This window comes from Schistocerca americana, chromosome 9 (assembly GCF_021461395.2).
Source record: "Schistocerca americana isolate TAMUIC-IGC-003095 chromosome 9, iqSchAmer2.1, whole genome shotgun sequence".
Classification (NCBI taxonomy): domain Eukaryota; kingdom Metazoa; phylum Arthropoda; class Insecta; order Orthoptera; family Acrididae; genus Schistocerca; species Schistocerca americana.
The window spans coordinates 29,278,252-29,300,488 of record NC_060127.1 but is presented as its reverse complement, the minus strand read 5'-3'; the positions used below and the strand labels follow the sequence as shown (position 1 = coordinate 29,300,488).

General features: G+C 42.7%; 1 protein-coding gene across 1 annotated transcript in view; it reads right to left on the bottom strand.

Annotated features, from left to right (window-relative positions):
- Positions 1-1,378: 1,378 nt before the first annotated feature.
- LOC124551099 overlaps positions 1,379-22,237 on the bottom strand; it is a 47,467-nt gene continuing 26,608 nt past the window's right edge. Inside the window, exons 5-7 of the mRNA XM_047126028.1 lie at positions 21,822-21,948; positions 9,088-9,170; positions 1,379-1,539 (exon numbers count right to left, since the gene is read on the bottom strand). Coding sequence (XP_046981984.1) covers positions 1,492-1,539; positions 9,088-9,170; positions 21,822-21,948 — 258 coding nt within the window. The 3' untranslated portion in view covers positions 1,379-1,491. The remainder of the gene's footprint in view (positions 1,540-9,087; positions 9,171-21,821; positions 21,949-22,237) is intronic.

Sequence of the window (22,237 nt, the reverse complement as noted above, 5' to 3'; positions counted from 1 at the left end):
CGGACCAATTCCATGGCCTCCACGCTCTCCTGACCTCAACCCTCTTGACTTTCATTTATGGGGGCATTTGGAAGCTCTTGTCTACGCAACCCCGGTACCAAATGTAGAGACTCTTCGTGGTCGTATTGTGGACGGCTGTGATACAATCCGCCATTCTCCAGGGCTGCACCAGCGCATCAGGGATTCCATGCGACGGAGGGTGGATGCATGTATCCTCGCTAACGGAGGACATTTTGAACATTTCCTGTAACAAAGTGTTTGGACTCACGCTGGTACGTTCTGTTGCTGTGTGTTTCCATTCCATGATTAACGTAATTTAAAGAGAAGTTATAAAATGAGCTCTAATATGGAAAGTAAGCGTTTCCGGACACATGTCCACACAACATATTTTCTTTCTTTGTGTGTGAGGGATGCTTCCTGAAAGTTTGCCCGTACCTTTTTGTAACACCCTGTATAAGTGAGATGTTTGAACAACTTTTAATTTTTCCCGCCGAAAAGGCGACCATGTTAAATGTTACGACAGAACCAGCACTTTCATTACACAAATAGTGTTCTGGTAAAACATTTAATGCTTTTTATTGCAGCATTCAGTTCTCGACGATCGAGAAGATTTATAGTTTTATAATTAATATTTTGTGTGTCGAACTACACTTTACTTGTCATATTGTGTTCACGATATTCACATTTTTTATTGCAGCTGACAATACATGATAGTGTTCCTCTTTATTTGATAAGGCAATATAATTATAGTTGTTAATACCTTATCACATTATTACTACAAATGGCTCTAAAAACTATGGGACTTAACATCCGAGGTCATCATTCCCCTAGACTTAGAACTACTTAAACCTAACTAACCTAAGGACATCACAGACATCCATGCCCGAGGCAGGACTCGAACCTGCGGCCGTAGCAGCAACGCGGTTCCGGACTGAAGCGCCTAGAACAGCTCGGCCACAGCGGCCGGCATTATTACTACCCTGCTGGAATTGTAACCTAAGGTTTCTGAATCGGGCGGATATCGTCTCACACTATTGTTAACTGTTTGCCAGAGCTTGGGAAATCTCAGTTTCGTCATGCTGTCCAACGGAGTAATTTAAAGTTTCGAAACCAATTTACAAACTAGTGTCAGATGATGTTCATGAGAAAAATACCCTAACTTGTGGAATGTTCATGTCATTACGTAGTTCATGTTGTGAACGAAAGTTGAATTAACTACTTACTTTTCAGTCTCTTATTCTTCACTTTTGGCCATTGCTCTTACTGAGGAATACAGATAGTATCTCCCCTTGGTTGAGGCTAAAACTGCTTCTCTAGTGGTTTTCTTTGAAATAGGTTACAGATATACATGGACTCATAGAAAATATTGTAAACCACATTTAAATCAAACACTGTTTATTGATTCCAACAAGGTCGCCATTACTCTGTATTTTTCCATCCAATTTTCCATATATCTTAACACCAGGATCAATCGTTTGGCGTTTCCAGCGCCTAGGATTGCATCTTGTCCAGTGCTTCATCCAGAGCAATAAATATTGTCTGAAAAATAACAAAATTTGTATTATACATTATCATAGCACTTTTTGAAACTCATATCTCCAATGTGTTTCTGAGATTCACAAAGCCATATGTCAAGGCCACCTGCTTACATACATTGTGCGTCTAAAATGTTGGCTCAGTGGTATCACAAAATAGATGAAATACGGTGTACAGATAGATTATATACATTAAGATTAACACATTTCAGTCAGAGTTTGTAATGCTGAAAGCAAGGAAAAAATGCCTCACAAACAAATAAATAGAAAGACCATGACCTTACTTGTTTGTGAGGTGTTGTTTCCTTCCATTCATCACCTTTTACAGTTATTTTGTCCTACAATAGGTTATTTCAGGGTTGTGCAGATAATGTGTGTCCGACTGTCCAATAAAAATCATGAATAGTATTTAAAAAAGTTTTAATAAATAGTATGACTGTACAATGTATTGAGTGGAAATTCGTGATGGTAGATTTTAGATGTGTGACAATGGATGCATCTGTTCTTTCTGTCAAATGTTCGATATAAATTCATTTGTAGAGTCTTGCCATTGTTTCTCATTCTGTTTTAATCTGTTTCTTAGTAAGTTGATTGATAAGTTGATAGTTTTATATTTAATGTTTTATGCATACGGGCCTGAAGATGACGCACTGAAGCGTTGAAGCTGCTAGCGACAAAATGAAATAAAATCATAAGGACGGCTGCAGGTGTTTTTATTTGTCAGAAATAATAAAGGTCATATGGGCGTTTGGCCGGACATGCGTTGCAACGGAGAACAACCATTTGAAAGTGGAGATAAAATACAGTCAAGTTCAGAAAAAAAAACAGAGGTCCTTAAATGACTAGAGATAGGACGTTCACATTCACAGGACATGTTCAGTAATATGTTATGTAGAAGTGATTAGCAGGAAGGGTCCTGTTGCCTAGTAAGCACAGTGTTCAGTGTTCACCATGGGCCCTGGTAACTTGTTCCAGGCGTGATGGCGTACACGGCTTACAAGGTGTGAATGGCGTCCTGTGGTATAGCCATCCAAGCTGCCTTCTCCTGGTTCCTAAGTTCATCTGTGGGGGTTGGCATTTGGTCACAGTGCTGCACCAGTCGTTCCACCATACCCCACACATTTTCGATTGGCCACGGGTCTGATGATTTGGCGGCTCAGAGGAAAAGGCTGACATCCTTTGACAACAACATATGGTCGTGCATTGTCTTGCTGAAAATTGGCGTCTGGGGTATAGTGTAGAAAGAGTATGGCTACGGATCGTAGGATGTCATTTACATAGATCACAGTGCCCTGGACAGGCTCCACCTAGGAATTGTGGCTGTAACCAACAGTACCCCTCATCAAAAGGCCTTGATTTGGCATTGTATGACACGTGCAAATGCACTCACTGTGATGGAGATCACCCCATGTGCAGGGAACGAAAGTGGAGCCATCATTTTCAGATGAAAAGAACCTGGGTTCGTCCGTAATTAATACCTGATGCTATTCTTGTCCCCAGTGACGTCGTTCCGTATACCTTTGCCATGTAGCATGTTTCTGCACGTTCGTCAAAGGTAAACGGAGAAGTGGACGACGGGCACATAACCCGGGCTGTCACCTTAGACAGTGTGCGATATGTTACACTCTTCTACTGTTCCGCCAGAGCCGAGGAGAACGAAGATCTTTTGCGCCAGATCCAAGGAGGACACAGATCTGCCTGCAGTGCTATTCGGATATGTCGATCTTCTCCGGGGTTGTCCTGAGTGGTGTAACTGGACCCATTTCGTCGTGTTCTACGACCTACCGTGAACCATTCTGCGCATATTGATTTCCCTGCCGAAACACGTTGTCCCACACGAACAGCAATTTCTCGGATGGATGCATCACCCTCTCGTAACAATAATGCACACTTTTTCAAACTCACTGATTTGACAGTACGGTTCGCGCGAACGTCTGCAAGGCATCCTGCACGTCTGCTCAACTTAAACTGATCCATTATCTCCGGTTTATAGTGAAAACGAGTAGGTGGTGTTGCTCTGAGGTATCGATGTTAACCTTGAACCCGCAGGCCGAGGCTGTTCAAATACTAATCATTTCTGCAGAACATGTACATGTCCTGTAAATATGAACGCGCTTCAAGGTTTTCTCCTTTTTTCTGAGCATGAGTGTATCTTTGGCAATGATCTCGGTCTCAGCACCAGGCAGAGGGTCTGCCAGCATGGGATAAGGAAAACGAGCGTGAGATACATTCTCCATGACAGCTGCCACTATCTGTGTGATTTACAACGCGTGTAGGCCTGCCTCTGCGATGACGATTTTGTCTCTGGTTCGTCGCGCAAGCCACTTCGGTGCTAGGATTTCTGTCAGCCACTCAATTCGTCGATGATGTTGCGTTTACGTGGGGCAGTATCGACAACCTTCGAAACACCCACCGGCGGGCTACAGAGATTCTCTCTGGATCTGTAGCAGCGAACCATCAGCGTCGCTTCATCATCAGTGTGTGGCCGGGAATTGTTGGAGTATTTGTATTTCCTGCAGGTGATCCAGCCTCCACGCGCCTTTGGAGGCTCGAAAGGTAATGCGGCAACTACACGATTGTGCTCTATCTCTGACCTTTTGAGAGAAAGTTTTCAGTGGCCTAGTGTGTATTGATGTGTGTTTTCAGTAACTGAAACCTACGTTGTCAAAAGTCTTATATCTCGCCTTCAGGTGGATGAACGTCCCTTGGAACGCTATTCCAGCCGTGTGTCCGTAACGATCTCTTGTGCTCCTTACACTTTGAGGGATCATTTCCTGCGTTTTGTCTCCGTTTAGCAAAATCCCTCTGAAAAAACTGTGACTGGCTTTTAAGTATTCCTTGTACACATTGCATGAATCACAAGAGAACATGAGGTCAACTGAGATGATAAGCCACGGTGATAAGCCACTGCAAGGACCATTTCAGAGATTATGTGAAGAATGTAATTAAGGACAACAGCGTACTAAATGACTTTCTGATACTGACTGGTTAAATTTACATGTGAAACAAAGTTACCTACAGAAAGAAGTCAACCCAGGTACAAAAAGCTTAAACATTACATCTTCATTAAGCCAAAGTAACTGTACGGGTCTGAAACACTCGTCTTAAACAGACAGATAATTTAAGAGATACAATAGTGGGAACAAAAATAATTTAATATTTTTTAGGTCGGAACTACTCTGAAGAAGTAACATATAGACAAAGAGCAAAACAGGAAATTTAAAAGCCTGTCAAAGTTTATTCACATATTAGAAAAAGAGCTTAAAATTCTCTGTAATCATTAAAGAAAGCTACACTGACTAGGTTTCACAGTTTCACAAAACTTTCGCTACAGCTAACACTGAAACAAGGAAATATATCGCAGTCGTCACAGGAGATCTGAAAGAAGAAAGGATAATACAACAAGAAATAACAAAGAACAAACAAAATTTAGGCAAAAATTTCGTGAATCGAGAAGTGAGCGAGCTGTAAAACTCAAGAATACCTGAACAGCTTGGTCCGACGTGATAGGAACAGTACTCATTCTCAGAGAGTAAAAGTAATATGCTTACTAAGTGAAGCTAAGACAAAAGGTCTGAAGTCCCCCTTGCAGTGTGTCGCAAGCTACAGTATGGCATAAAGCTGAATAATAATAGTAGAGGACTCCTTTGCCAATCTTTTGTATGTCCATCCTTTTAGCAGGACGTCTCGGCGACGACGGCCGTTTACTACCGTGATAAAAAATAAAAACACCTACAGCCGTCCTTATGACTTTATTTTATTCTGTCGCTACCAGTATCGACGCTTCATTGTGTCATCTTCAGGCTGTTTTGATGCCGTACAGGTTGATACAATCCCCATGCATTACCAAGCAGTTGCCTCATTCGCAGATAATGTGTCAGCTAATGGTTTCTCAGTAATTATTATGTACGAGCTGTGTGAGAAAAGTAATGAAGCCGACTTTTATCTACCAAAGTTTTTATTTTTTTCAAACAACAGCATTGTCCCCTTCAAGGTTCTTCCCATCGACAGCTACACGGCGGTGCAGTCGTTGTTCTCGGTGTTCGTAGCAAAGCTGAAAACCGTCAGCAGGTATGGCCTTTAACGTGTTTGTCACATTCTCTTGAATGTTCTCCAGACTTCCCAAATGAAATCCTTTGAAGACATTATTCAATTTTTCAAAAGAATAAAATCACAAGGACTCAAATCCGGTGAATAGGGGCCTGTGGGACAACAAGAATGCCTTTTGAGGTGAAAAAATATCGTGATGGAAGTGGTCGTCTGACATGGGGCATTGGCATAATGCAGCTTCCACTTGTCTGCATTCGATTCACCATTTTCCTGAGTCTTTCAATGATAGCGTTGTATAACATTTAGCTGACAATTTTGTCCCCGAGGATCAAATTCACAAAACCACGTACGGGTTCGACGTTGTCGTCGGTTTTTTATGTTGAACGTCTCCCTGATCGAGGTTCAACTTCAACGTGTTCTCGGTCTTCCAAAAATGATTTATGCAGCGAAAAACTTGTTCTTTCATGTGGAATATTCGCCATAGGCCTGTTTGAACTTTCCACATGTCACACTCCTGGATTCCCCAAGTTTAACACAAAACTAAAAGGCGTAGCGTTGCCCTATATTCCGCTGTTCCCTTTTTGCAACACACGACAGAAACACAACTTTTCTGATGGCGCTTTAAGAAATCACGTGATAGCTCTATAGATCTGAAATTAATAGGTGAGTCTACGCAAATACACTCCTGGAAATTGAAATAAGAACACCGTGAATTCATTGTCCCAGGAAGGGGAAACTTTATTGACACATTCCTGGGGTCAGATACATCACATGATCACACTGACAGAACCACAGGCACATAGACACAGGCAACAGAGCATGCACAATGTCGGCACTAGTACAGTGTATATCCACCTTTCGCAGCAATGCAGGCTGCTATTCTCCCATGGAGACGATCGTAGAGATGCTGGATGTAGTCCTGTGGAACGGCTTGCCATGTCATTTCCACCTGGCGCCTCAGTTGGACCAGCGTTCGTGCTGGACGTGCAGACCGCGTGAGACGACGCTTCATCCAGTCCCAAACATGCTCAATGGGGGACAGATTTGGAGATCTTGCTGGCCAGGGTAGTTGACTTACACCTTCTAGAGCACGTTGGGTGGCACGGGATACATGCGGACGTGCATTGTCCTGTTGGAACAGCAAGTTCCCTTGCCGGTCTAGGAATGGTAGAACGATGGGTTCGATGACGGTTTGGATGTACCGTGCACTATTCAGTGTCCCCTCGACGATCACCAGTGGAGTACGGCCAGTGTAGGAGATCGCTCCCCACACCATGATGCCGGGTGTTGGCCGTGTGTGCCTCGGTCGTATGCAGTCCTGATTGTGGCGCTCACCTGCACGGCGCCAAACATGCATACGACCATCATTGGCACCAAGGCAGAAGCGACTCTCATCGCTGAAGACGACACGTCTCCATTCGTCCCTCCATTCACGCCTGTCGCGACACCACTGGAGGCGGGCTGCACGATGTTGGGGCGTGAGCGGAAGACGGCCTAACGGTGTGCGGGACCGTAGCCCAGCTTCATGGAGACGGTTGCGAATGGTCCTCGCCGATACCCCAGGAGCAACAGTGTCCCTAATTTGCTGGGAAGTGGCGGTGCGGTCCCCTACGGCACTGCGTAGGATCCTACGGTCTTGGCGTGCATCCGTGCGTCGCTGCGGTCCGGTCCCAGGTCGACGGGCACGTGCACCTTCCGCCGACCACTGGCGACAACATCGATGTACTGTGGAGACCTCACGCCCCACGTGTTGAGCAATTCGGCGGTACGTCCACCCGGCCTCCCGCATGCCCACTATACGCCCTCGCTCAAAGTCCGTCAACTGCACATACGGTTCACGTCCACGCTGTCGCGGCATGCTACCAGTGTTAAAGACTGCGATGGAGCTCCGTATGCCACGGCAAACTGGCTGACACTGACGGCGGCGGTGCACAAATGCTGCGCAGCTAGCGCCATTCGACGGCCAACACCGCGGTTCCTGGTGTGTCCGCTGTGCCGTGCGTGTGATCATTGCTTGTACAGCCCTCTCGCAGTGTCCGGAGCAAGTGTGGTGGGTCTGACACACCGGTGTCAATGTGTTCTTTTTTCCATTTCCAGGAGTGTAGAATATCACAGCATTGCCAGATCGTCCGCGGTGTTGTCAGTCTCGTTACATTTCCCATAAACTTCAAGACAAAATTAATGCCTCAGGAGAAACGACCTAACGTAGCTCCAAAGACGGGCCTCCAGATATTTCATGAGTGAATCCATAACACGTGAAAAACTGCATCAAAACAGTGGGAACGTAACACAAAAAATGGAAGAGAAACGATTTTACAGATGCCCTCTTTAAATACTTTGACACATCACACAATCATCTGGGTTGGATATTAGTGTACACTTGTAACGACCCAGGACACTTCAAAAAGCAGAAAGCCACTACAGCAAAAAATTAATATCGCACAATGCGAAATTGCTGCATTACAAGACAATTCTTTTACCTGAATCAAAATATACATCGGAGACCGTAACTGTCTTAGGGCAGCGTAAGAAATTTTAGGAAAATGTGTGCTCCCATATGAGGATATTAATTTTGAAGAGAAGACTGTTTGACTCCAACATGTAAGGAATTAGGTTCCCAGACCACGCGCACAACAGTTGCTTGAAATTAAATTACCGTACGTAAAAAACATACCCCAAAGCGTCAGCAGAGGGCTATTCAAAATTACTCACGCAAGGACAGTCAAAATCGGCTGGTTCAAAGAAACTAGGGAATATTTGCAAGAAGAAAATTTAGTATTTTATCGATCTTCAGCTGCTGTTGTCGTATGTAATGAAATAATAAGCAACCAGTTGCATAAAAGAAATTTTAAATTTCTTTACCGGTTTCAGGCATTTAGTCCCCCTCTTCAGAAAGATGCAGATCACAGTGTATGAAAAAAAAAGAATCTAAATAAAAAGTTCAGAATCACGACAGAGCATGAGCCAACCAGCCAATGATATTATTTGCTTGTTTTCGCATGTTCTGGCGTGATGTCTGCGCATTTTGTTTCGTTTCTTTGTTTCTTTTTATCAGTTATATGCAGACACTGTGAACTCCATTGTTCTGAAGAAGAGCACTTAGTGCCCGAAAATGGTATGGAAATTAAATTTCTTTTATGCAACTGGTTAGTTATTATTTCATTATATAGGAAGAAAAATCAATACATTTTCTACCGTTTGGAACACTAATAATAAAGCAAAGAGTCAAGGAGAAACGTAAACATTTGATAGAAAACAAAAGGTCACAAGAGTAGAAGAGAAAAAAAAAATTCTTGAAAAGATTTTGGGGGAATAAGAATGCAGAAGAATCCAAAACACATCAAGTTAACTAAAAAGTCTAATCAAGGTCCTTAAGAGTGGGAAACGGAGAAAGTGAGAAATAGTAGAGCGATATAAAAAGATTCTCTTTGAAATTTACGTGATACACACAATTTTTGGCACCAAATTGGTATTGGATCCAGTGTTCTGGTAGGCTACGTACCTGGAAGGATTTGTTTTTCATTCCCTCATGGAGACACTTGGCTGCCAGCGGTGCACACGAGCAGTAGTCGCTGCAGCCGGTAACTATGGCAACACAAAACACAGGACGTGACTTAATGAACTGTCAGGCTGCAAGCTAGAAATCCCTTATACCAGACATAGACCGTTACTCGTTAAGTATTAACACTGAAACATCATTTTCAGAATGCAAAACAATAAACACAGGTGTTCCACAGACATCGATATTGGGTCCATTCAAGTTATACACACTGACGGAAAAAAATCGCAACACTATCGCAGACTTGTGCGACATTGATGGAAGTCGGTAGGCGTGTCATCTGAAATTTTGTGTTAGTCGTATAAGAATGGCGTTTGTAGCGCTACTATGACGATGCAAATCAGATTTGCTACCAATACACCCTGTAACAGTCATGGGCATTAGTTACTTCTGAGAATAGACTTGGTGGGTTGGTGGAAGTCAAAACACCTGCATGGCGATAAAGATACCATTCTGACCACCTCACTGAGTTTGCATGAGATGGTGTAATATGGTTGCGAGAACCCTAATGTTCCTTCTGCAATGTTGCAGGAATGTAGCCATTGTACACCACTGCTGCCAACAGTAGTCCCGAGAAAGTACAGTCGCAAGAGGACCAGTCTCTGGAAGCTCACGTGGCACTACCGGGACGGAAGGCCATCGTGTTCGGCGTGTGGATCAGGCGCATTGTACTGCATTTGCAGCAGCAATGTCTGCACCAGTTGCTACCTCTGTAACGTAACGAACTGCTACAAATCGGTTCTACATCTACATCTACATTTATACTCCGCAAGCCACCCAACGGTGTGTGGCGAAGGGCACTTTACTTGCCACTGTCATTACCTCTCTTTCCTGTTCCACTCGCGTATGGTTCGCGGGAAGAACGACTGCCGGAAAGCCTCCGAATCTCTCTAATTTTACATTCGTGATTTCCTCGGGAGGTATAAGTGTGGGGGAAGCAATATATTCGATACCTCATCCGGAAACGCTCCCTCTCGAAACCCGGACAGCAAGCTACACCGAGATGCAGAGCGCCTCTCTTGCAGAGTCTGCCACTTGAGTTTGCTAAACATCTCCGTAACGCTATCAAGCTTACCAAATAACCCTGTGACGAAACACGCCGCTCTTCTTTGGATCTTCCCTATCTCTTCTGTCAACACGACCTGGTACGGATCCCACACTCATGAGCAATACTCAAGTATAGGTCGAACGAGTGTTTTGTAAGCCACCTCATTTGTTGATGGACTACATTTTCTAAGGACTCTCCCAGTGAATCTCAACCTGGCACCCGCCTTACCAACAATTAACTTTATGTGATCATTCCACTTCAAATCGTTCCGTACGCATACTTCTTTCTATGTATTCGCAATACATTACACTTGTCTATGTTAAGGGTCAGTTGCCACTCCCTGCACCAAGTGCCTATCCGCTGCAGATCTTCCTGAATTTCGCTGCAATTTTCTAATACTGCAACTTCTCTGTATACTACAGCATCATCCGCGAAAAGCCGCTTGGAACTTCCGACACTATTTACTAGGTCATTTACATATATATTGTTAAAAGCAATGGTCCCATAACACTACCCTGTGGCACGCCAGAGCTTACTTTAACGTCTGTAGACGTCTCTCCATTGACAACAACATGCTGTGTTCTGTTTGCTAAAAATTCTTCAATCCAGCCACACAGCTGGTCCGATATTCCGTAGGCTCTTACTTTGTTTATCAGGCGACAGTGCGGAACTGTATCGAACGCCTTCCGGAAGTCAAGGAAAATGGCATCTATCTGGGATCCTGTATCTAATATTTTCTGGGGCTCATGAACAAATAAAGCGAGTTGGGTCTCACAGGATCGCTGTTTCCGGATGCATGTTGATTGCTACAGAATAGATTCTGGGTTTCCAGAAATGACATGATACGCGAGCAAAAACATGTTCTAAAATTCTACAACAGATCTATGTCAGAGATATAGGTCTATAGTTTCCGCATCCGCTCAACGATCCTTCTTGAAAACTGGAACTACCTGTGCTCTTTTCCAAGCACCTGGAACCTTCCATTCCTCTAGAGACTTGCGGTACACGGCTGCTAGAAGGGGGCAAGTTCTTTCACGTACTCTGTGTGGAATCTAATTGTTATCCCGTCAGGTCCAGTGGACTTTCCTCTGTTGAGTGATTTCAGTTGCTTTTCTATTCCTTGGACACTTATTTCGATGTCAGCCATTTCTTCGTTCGTGCGGTTACTTCGACAGCTGCGAGCCAGACAACCTACAGCGTGCATTCCACCAATCCCAACCCACTGCCATTTGGGGCTTGAGTGGTGTCAATGAGAGCTCACTGGAGGGCAAGGTGGAGATCTGTTGTGTCTTTTGGTGAGTTTTTTAGTTGTGGCACGGCGCTAGTGATGGCCGTGCGTTGGTTAGAGGGAGGCTAGTTGATGGCATGGAACCAATCTGTCTGCGTGCTATACACATTGGACCTACCCCTGGATTTCTGGGTGCGATTTGTATGCCAGCAGGAGAACTTTCGTCGTTATCACGGGAAACCTAACTGCAAATCTGTACATCGATCTGATGATTCGACCTTTTGTGCTGCCGACCATGAATACCATTCCAAGCGGTTTTTTCCAACAGGATAACACTGGACCACGTACCACCGTTGTAGACTAACATGCTCTACAGAGGATCGACATGTTTCCAAGGCTTGTCCTATGACTAGATCTGTTTCCAGTCGAGCAGAAATGGGACATCATCAGATGACTAGTCCAGTCGTGCACAACCAGCACTGATTGCCCTGTACTGACAGACCAAACGCAACAGGCATGGAACTCGATCCCGCAAACTGATCTCCGGCACCTGTACAGCACAGTTCACGCACGTCTGCATGCTTGCATTCGACATTATGGCGGTTTCGACGGTTATTAATGCACTCGCATTTCACATTTTCAGTGTCTTATCTCGCGCTTACATTAACCTGTGAGCTTGCAGATGTAATCAGTTAAATGCGTTACCTAGACAAATGTATTCCAAATGTTTCATTACCCCACATTAATTATTTTTGGGCGAGTTTTTGCGTCAGTGTAAATTATGTTCAATGATATATGAAAGAAGCAGAAGTACTTATCTTTGTTAATAATGCAAATATTACACTCAAGCATAATGGAGTAACTACAATACTAGAAAATTTTAATAATACTTTCTTGAAAAGTAATGGCACATTCTCTGCGAATACGGTCACTAAATTTACATGAAATATATAGGTTTCACTACTGCAGAAGCTCATGATCACACCATTAGAAATAATACATGAGTGTGAAGCAGCAAATGAAACAAAATATTTTATATTCTTAAGCATTTATATTTTATAGGAATATGAGCCACAAATTATAGATCTTCTCGCACGTCTCTGAGCTGCGATTTTTGTGTTGTGCATAACAGCAGACTTTTTAGAGTTTAAAATGTCAAAAAGTGGTCTTTCATTGTTCTTATTCACTAATATCTTACTGGCGCGATCAGTCCCAGAACTTTTTTCTACACAAGCAGCTGCTCGTTTAGCAACCATGTCCTATCCCGCTTTTCCCCGTACTCTTTCACTCATGTCAGCTTCCACTACTAATTGACTACTAATTGTGACATGTACTGTACACAAATCTGGCAATTGGGCGCCCTTTCAGCCTGGCGCCTCAAAGGGGCACAAATTGCAATTCACCGTGTACATCTCTGCCGCCTCTGCCGTATTAAGCTGTAGAGTATTCAACGGTCAAAGAAGTACTACGCCGACAGGTGGCGTAAGCATTAATGAAAGACACAGTCTGTAAGTGTAGTATACGCCGACAGATAGCGTAAGTCTACAAAAGGTGCCATGTATCGCTGTAGTTTACTTCTGCAACAGTTTAATACGCTCCAACCAGTCAGAAACTTAATTTCATAATACCACTACGTATGCAGTCTTCATGAAATGAAAATTGCATTACCACACACATTCCACGTGTTCGCTTTGTTGAGCCTAAAACTAGATCTAGATTTAAGTACCGATATAGCTGCGCATACAGTGTTTGTCATGATCACGCATTGTACTGATTATACTATTTTTTCATAATTTCTGTACATCGTTCTACAACTTACGTCTATATATGATTTTTCGGAAAGCGTAATATTTCATAAAAAAAAAGTAGTGCAATCAAGTCTTTCCCCCGACAGCACTCTGGGTCAGACTTGTGAATGTGACTAAAAGGCCGAAAAGGGGGGAGGGGCAGGGCAGAGCGGAGAAATGCGTCTATAGATGTGGATGTGAAATAGCAATTATAATCGTATCATCTAATGGTCAGAAATTAACTGGCCGCTGCTTTAGTAAGGGCGAATGATGAAACTGTACTTGGTCATCAAAGACCAGATCGGGATATTTTGTTAATGCCCAGGATTTCGAGTTATGTTAGTTTTATGCCATTAGTTCCTCTATGGAGGTCATAAGAATGACTTTTCTTCACATCATGTTCAGCAAAGGTAGAATCTGTCTTTTTCAGCCTCCAACTCCTTTCATGCTGATTCAGTCTAGTAGTGATTGGTCTATATGTAATTTGCACACATAGATTGCTGTAAATCCTGAAAACTCCACTCTACAGACTACCCGACCGTTGAAGGAAGCGAGCTTGCTTGGGGCACGCTTAACCGCCCATACTGTGAGCTATGGTGACAAATGATTCAAATGGCTCTGAGCACTATGGGACTTAACTTCTTAGGTCATCAGTCCCCTAGAACTTAGAACTACTTAAACCTAACCAACCTAAGGACACCACACACATCCATGCCCGAGGCAGGATTCGAACCTGCGACCGTAGCGGTCTCGTGGTTCCAGACTGCAGCGCCTAGAACCGCTCGGCCACCCCGGCCGGCTGGCTATGGTGACATCTTCTGGTTTTTTTAAGTGGTCAGTCTTCTGACTTGTTTGATGCAGCCACAAATTGCTCTCCTTTTGCCAACCTCTTAACCTCAGAGTAGCACTTGCAAGCTACGTTCTCAATTATCCTCTGGATGTATTCCAATATCTGTCTCTTTCTACAGTTTTTACCCTCTACAGCACCATGGATGTCATTCCCTGATGTATTGACGGATGTCCTATCATTCTGTCCCCTTGTCAGTGTCACATATTTCATTCCTCTCCGATTCTGCGTAGAACCTCGTCATTCCTCACTACCAGTCTTTTGGTAACATGGATTAAATTTTGAGCTGTATTGCGGCATCCTCGTTCTCTCCGTGCCTGCTTGATATTTGTACGAATTCTCCGGTCCCAAGTAGTCAGCTAAAGGCAATCTTTGGCGTCTTAATACAAGCCGTGGGGACCGGGCATTACGTTAAGGATTTGCTATCCATTCACCGCGTTACTGAGCAGCCTGACTCTCTTGCATATGTGCACTTTCTGTTACATTAATTTGTAGATTACCTGCTCAGTTGTTGTGTCTCTTGTCTGCCACTGTTTTTGAGCCGTTTGGTATTTTGTTAGGCATCTACTGTTCAGATTACCTACAATTTGGTTACTTCCCTGTAGTGCCTTACCTTTTATGTAAATAATATTTATTCTTTTCTTTTTCTTCTCGTGGAGTGGCCGCAACTATAAAAGTCCATTTTGCAAACAGTTGTTGAATGAACAATATTTTACTTCGTACACGAACAGACGAACACTGAAAGTTCCATTGTCCGGTTTAAAGTGAAGTAATGGAAACATGTGTTACAAGACAATGGGAGGTGTTCCTCAAGCAAAAAAAAGCCATATAGAGAACTATACAGCTAAAATTTCTAAAATAAAATACATTAAAAGAAAGAACATGGCGTTACAAATAAAATGATAAAAACGCTTAACCGTATGTGGACATCTCCACCAGAATGTTGTCATGTAACGTAGTTACGAATTAAGGGGAGCCGGAGGTGCCTATGCTGCCCATGTTAAAATCACTAAGTGAGGAACATTTATGAATAAACTACCAAATAGAAAAATTTGAATTTTTTTTACATATAGAGTGGTTTAGTATTGCAGTTATGACAGAGGGATTTTGGAGTATCTTCTCTAGTTTCCTTCCAATTTTTTTTTTATTAATTACCCAATTTTTTTTACAAATAATTGCTTTATAATTAAACTGAAATGAAACTACTGAACATATTGCCGAATGGATGTGTTATAATGTAAGTTTGACCATTAGGAGTGCTGTATAAAAATTTCATCTCTCTAGCTTGAGTGGATTTTGAGAAAATGTTCCTTATATTCGAAAAATTCTAATTTACGGGAAATGGCTATCAAAGTTTCTCAATACATTCCTGCACTATAGGATGGATTATCAAGGTCTTCTTCTTCATCCTCCAAAAGCTTCCTCTTCTGTCTTCTTTTCTGGCCTGTTGTTCCATCATACTTCATATGGCTTTCTCTTCTTTCTGCTCCTCTTATCCTTTCTCTCTCAATATTTCTTAGTGCTCGTACAGTGTTCACCCCAGCTGTAAATCCTAATGCCTTCAGAACTTCACACTTCACACTGTTCCCTTGGTTGTAGGTTGCTATTGCATCATAAATGCCGAAGTGCAGTGTTTTTATGCTTACAAACACCCTTTTAGGAATCACTTTCCAAATCAAATTGTTTACGCTCTCATTAGGATTCTGCGTCTTTCCGTGTAGACATTTGTGTAACAATTCTGGCTGTGCTAAGTCATGAAAAATTGGTTTTATTGTTGCCTCCTGATTCTTGTATATACTGCATATTACCCGCTTTACACAAGAAGTATAATACTACCAACAACAGGCGCAACACTGAACTAATTCGAAACGGTAAACAGCAAAGAGACGATGTTCCGCGCTCTTATTCATTGTAGTATCGCAACTTGGTATTAGTGTTAATTTTCTTGTCCCTACGTTCTTCCTCTTCTTAGATACACGGTTACTAAAACGTGGCATCGTAACCAGAACAAAAGTGTACGACAATATTAAATGGAGCAAGGTGTTCGAAATTCTGAGGAAAATAGGAGTAAGCTGTAAGGAAATACGGGTAATATTTGTCACAGAAAACAATGTAGCCAACCCTTGCACACTCGCTGTGTGCGTAACATAAGGCGCTGTATGCGTAACAGGCCGAGAAAATCCCAAGCAGTTCGCCAGGAAGTCACGAGAGGGTGTTAGATGCATTCATCGGCCGCCCATTTCCTCTGCAGGCGTGGGGGAAAATGGTAATAACTCCACTTCTTGGGCGAGTAGAACAATAATTCAAAGTTTACATTAAAGAGGAATGTTCCAATTAATTTTCGGTAGCAAAAAAAAAATCGTAATTTTTTTTGGATTTGACCACCTCCGGCTCCCCTTAAAAGAGTGGAACGGAAATGACATATCGTGTTGAATTACTGACATCAATTCCATAAAAACTGTTCCCCCGTACAGTCCAACCGGGGGCACAAAGAGGAAATCTGTATAATAACAGATACTCGGACTTGCTATCCGTCACTACTGAAGCCACACACAACCCACAACGCGGTGCGGTATGAGGCAGATATGTGATTGATAAACTACTCACAATATGTCATTTCTCTTCCTGTCTTTATTGCATTTTACATGTGTAATGGTTCTTGTGACTTTCTATGTCAGGACGTGATGTCGGTTTCTCCGGAATTTCCTACATCACCCCTTTTATTCTTTGGTTACGATATTTTTGTTCCACGACAACAATGAGACCTGGATGATTTCAGACGGTTACGCAACTGTATTTGTAAGTAACATCTTCTTCGTTCTTCTAATTTATTTTGTTTCATTTCAGAAATTTTTGCATAGTTCCTTACATGACGTTTTTAACTTGAGGATCCCCAGTGTCTTGAAACATAATATTTTCATTATTACTCTCTATAACGGATGTTATGTATGATGTGTAGGCAATTAAATGCTGTCGATTCTGCAACAGTTCGCAAGATGGTAGGCTCTCTGGCCTCTTCATACAGTTATTGAGGGCCATCGGACCAGCCTATCTTACATCTCTAAAATCTGAATTTGCATATTTGCAAATTAATGTCATTTCGCTACCGTATTACACTGTCATGCAAAGTAGATTCAAAAATGATTCAAATGGCTCTGAGCACTATGGGTCTTGACATCTATGGTCACAGTCCCCTAGAACTTAGAAATACTTAAACCTAACTAACCTAAGGACATCACAAAACACCCAGTCATCACGAGACAGAGAAAATCCCTGACCCCTCCGGGAATCGAACCCGGGAATCCGGGAGCGGGAAGCGATGCAAAGTAGGCAATCGGATGCTATGTACTGGAATGTACATGATCGGGAGCAGGATGCACGCATTTCGTAATTCTGTTAATTTCACATGACTGAAGAGCGGTAACTTTTAGGATGTGACGAGGTCAACTGCTCGCAGTACCAGGAGATGGGGGGACATCTGTTCACTGGGAATTGTGGACAGAGTCCCAACCCTCTTGGTTGACAGCTTTCTCTATTGATCATGAGCCTCAGGGGCCATTGCGAAGGACGCTCGCTATTTTGAGAAAGACTGGGGGGGGGGGGGGGCAGTTTTCTCTTCAAAGCATAAGTTTTTGGGCTAGAACACGCTAGCTCTGTGGCACAGCTTTGCTATTTTTTGGGACGTTTCGAAGAAATGGTCGCCAAGCTCCACGGGATAACCAGCAACTGGGACACATCTAACACCCCACTTATCATATTCCGTTGGCGCCCAAATACCCAGTAAGCTTCCTACGTAAAGTACTACCGAAGGCTTTGATAGCACACATTGGCAGTCACTGTAGGGGTTTAGAGGGAAGAAATAATATTGGCGCCTAGGTCGACGGAGTGTGGTAGTGGGTGTCTAGACGAATTTGTTGGAAGGCCGTTATTGACGAAAGCTAGTTTATCTACGACGATTGGCCGAGTTCTGCCACAAGCGAAGCGGAGGACATTCTCTGGGCGCCGGGTGGAATTTATCGGAGAGTTGGTTGCGGGCCGCAATAGGAGTCGGTCGCATAGTTTATCCATCCTTCCTGCAGAGTAGTGTCATTCGTAGTTTTCACTTGTCCGGCCATCTGGGAACTTACATTTTTTCCTATTTTCAGTTTTGGAGGGGAGCTTTGATCATTTAATTTCGTGAATAAATTATATGAGAGGATAGTGACCCCACGAAGGAATACCATTGTAAGATTTCGTTACACATCTTGTGCAGATTCAGGAATAACCCAGTTGGGCGTGATTTGAATAACGTTGTGCTTCTGCCCTTCCAAACTTGCATATCAGTTAAGGTTCCCACAATAGCAAACACGTGGTTAGTTTCCAAGTTGTAAGATTTCTTCATTTTACAAATTTATTATGCTAGTGCTTTCACTGCTTCATATACTTATGTTACGTATTGGTTTAAAAATGGAGTAGTCCTTTGTTCTGTTTCTATGTGATGCTCTTATATTTGGGGCCTCACTATATAACCACCAAACAGATTTTGTCAGACAGCACGCCAGCTGAGTATGTTAAACCCACTTTACTTGCCATCTGCCGAAATCTGAACTAGCCTCTGTCTGTTAATTTTTTTCTTTTGCCTTATCATGCTACCTTCTAAGATGTCTACTATGTATCTGAGGCGCTCCTGGTGTTGTCTGCTGCCTCTGAGGTTCGGCACTGGTCTCGCTAGGAGTTTTTCAGTCGTACGTTTCCTTAGCGGTGAAGATATGAAACCTGCTGAAAACCTTCCGCGAATCAAGGCCCAGTATGGTATTGCACGCCTATCGCTGCAGCAAACGTGAGTGAAGAAGAAAGTTCTTCTGGTCTCGTTAACAGCCACTGGCGCTCCACCTGCTGTGTATCTCTTCATCGGATCAACATTTCTTCCCTCCCATCGCCACAATGAGTGGTCCAAACATTTGGTAATCACTGGGTGCGAGGTCTGGTGAGTATGGAAGATATGTGCAGAGAATGAAAACGCAAGTCACTGATAGCTGCGAATTTTGCACAGACAGTATGACGCTGAGCATGGTCATCTTGGAAAATGACACCCGTCCGTCAGAAATCAATTATTACAGCACGTCGAAGCTGATTTTTTATCATACTGGAATATCAGCTGCAATTTGCATGAAAATTCTGTGAGATGAAGCAGCCATTCGGATGCACTTTAGTAGCTTTTATCATGTCTTGACCAAGCACCTTACGCGTTTCTACTTTGAATGGAATACAATGTATCTAATGAACAATAGTGAACTCTAGAATGAAATTTTCACTCTACAGCGTAGTGTGCGCTGATATGAAACTTCCTAGTGGATTAAAACTGTGTGCCGGACCGAGACTCGAACTCGGGAGTCTGGCACACAGTTTTAATCTGCCAGGAAGTTTCAATACTGAACTGATTGACATAACATTGGCTTTCAAAATGACGGAAAATTGAAAAGCGAATTGTGCTTTTGGAAATAAAAAATATGTGTCCAAGATATATGAAATGTTATTAAAGTGCATCCTAATGGACGCTCCGTCTCACTACATTTTCATGAAATTGCTGTTGATATTGCTGTTGTATTCCAATACGTTAAAAAATCTTGATCGTGCAGTAGTTCTCCTGACTACAAGTCTCATTTTCCATTATGACAATGCTCAGAGTCACACTGCCCATTAGATATATGGTATCACGTCAACAGAATGTTGGAAATAAAAAGAAGTATGGTCAAGACATAGGAAAAGTTACTAAAGTGCATACTGGAATGTGACGCAATGATGATGGTGATGTTTCCCATAGGCGTGTTGTGTTCCAAGGCAACCCCTCGTTCGTCCCAAAGAGGGTCAGCAAAACCTTTACTGCAGATTGCTGCATCCGGAACTAATTGGGGTATGGTGACAGGGAATAGTACCATTCCTTACTTAAAATCTTTGCGTCGTATTGGTGATAGTGTACCCGCGTTTCGTCTCCTGTGACCGTTCTCGTGAAGAATCGAACACCTTCTGCTTCAAAAAGTCGCAAAAGTTCTTCGAAGACGTCAATGCGTCGCTCTTTCAGTTCTGGAGTGAGACGCCATGACCACCAACTTGCAAATTGTTTGCAAAAATTTGGGCATTTCGTGAATGGTGTGGTGTGCTGAATCGTGATTTATGCTCAGATCTGAGGCTACTTCATCCACCGTCACACTGCGATTTTGCATCACAATGGCTTCAGCTGCTGCAATAGACTCTTGATGTGCCTGATCCGAACGCTGAGCGTCTATCACAGAAGTCACACTATTTCCGCACTTTCCACTCCACTGATACGCTTACTGCAATAGTGCGCATGCAGCTTCATTCACTGATGGATTACAACAGGTTTAGTATCTTCACCGCTCAGAAAACGTATGACAAAACGCTTTTCTTCCTTGGTGCTTGGGGCAGCCATTTTGAACTTCTATTGTGCCCACATTTCGTTTGTCTGTAGTACGCAGCCACCTGTAGGGCATTCCTTGTATCAATCGGAACAGTAATGCCAACGTAGAGAGCAATGGCGCGAATTGTCGGTTTTTAACTTCACTTCGAAGGTTTTTGTTTGACCGTTAAACCTTTAAGTAAATCTAAAGAAACTTCGCGTAAACGCGTCCTTTAGCCTTCGGGCTACTGTTTTGGCGTGGTCGCTGTGTGTCAGGAAACTGTGCTTACGGACCTCTCATATTTTTACCATATCCTAAGGCATTTTTGCAAATTGTAAAATTTGTTTACATAGCCACTGGCCACTAATTCAGAACGTGTATTCCTTTCAAGACACTATTCAAGTTCCTGGTAAGAAAAATTTAAGATCTGGTTCTGGCTATAATTTTAGTATTAGTGTTTACGTCCATAATCTGTAACTGTTCTTGATATCCTCAGTGCTACCACTTACTTCACTGTGGTAAGCCGTTGGTGCAGTCACTAGGAGCAGTTTGGGTTTGCCTTGCACTGTTACCTTGCTGAAAATCCTGCATGCTACCGATGAAATTTGTCTTTAATTGGGACAGTCGGTAAGTTTCGGAAGGTATTGCGCTTCCTTGTAATCTTAGGATATTAGACTTGCTGATGAAACATACTCTTTACTGGGCCTTAAATGAATGTAGCATTTGCTTAGTTTATCAAAGAATTGAACCGTCACTGATCAGTAGTCTAATATTGTGGTTCAAATGTCTTTGATTTATAACTCATTGTACTGCAACTGTGGCAGGCACTTGTCGTTTTACTTTGGGCAGGTTATTTATTTATTTATTTATTTATTTGTTTACTTATTGTGCCTTGATCAACAGCTCACTGCAATTTTTTTTTTTTATTTTAATTTTGAACTTCAAAATACTTAGTTTCCTGTCATTCCAGTATTGATGTAATTTGCTTATTGTAATAATTTGGATTATTTTTAATAAAAGTATACTGTACTTTGTATATACTGTACTTTGTGCTCGCAGAATTTTTCCACTCGCCAATCAACTCCCTGTTGCTTCAAATGGCATGTATGCACGACATTTTGCATGTAAAAAAAAAACTTCAAATAGCATGTATGTACGACGTCTTGCATGTACAAAAAGAGCTTCAAATGGCGTGTATGTACGACGTCTTGCATGTAAAAAAAAAGTGAGTAGGCTGTACAACTGATCAAAAATTACGAAACAAAGCAGCCCTTATCGGTCGCTGACCCCATGCTTGCCTTTACTCAATGTAAATGCCGGAATTTCCTGTGCTGCTGTATCAGGAAATATTATTTTAAATGTGACATACCTTTGCCGTTACACTCATCGGCCACCTGTAACGCAGCTTTCTGTATGTCAGGATGGGACTTCATCCTGGGACAGTGCTGGATGGTTGTCTTCAGACCTTCGGCGCTGTACTGGCCGTCAGCGTCAAGCTAGAAGCGGAAACATACAGATGTTAGCGTACAGCTCTGGCTTACGAAGCAGTAATTACCGCTAGATTTTTACTCGACGGCAGGAAGGCAACTCATCGCTGTTTCATTAGCTCACCACTTCGCTTCTCTCACTGTCGCAAAAAGACCTTACTTTCACGTATTTTTGTAAGTCATAGTTAACTTTATATCATTCTTATAAAGCAAAATTACTGTGGTATTTTATTACAAGTAAATTATTTTTATAATTGTGTCCCATCGATACAGTGATAATTCTGCCCAATACACAGTT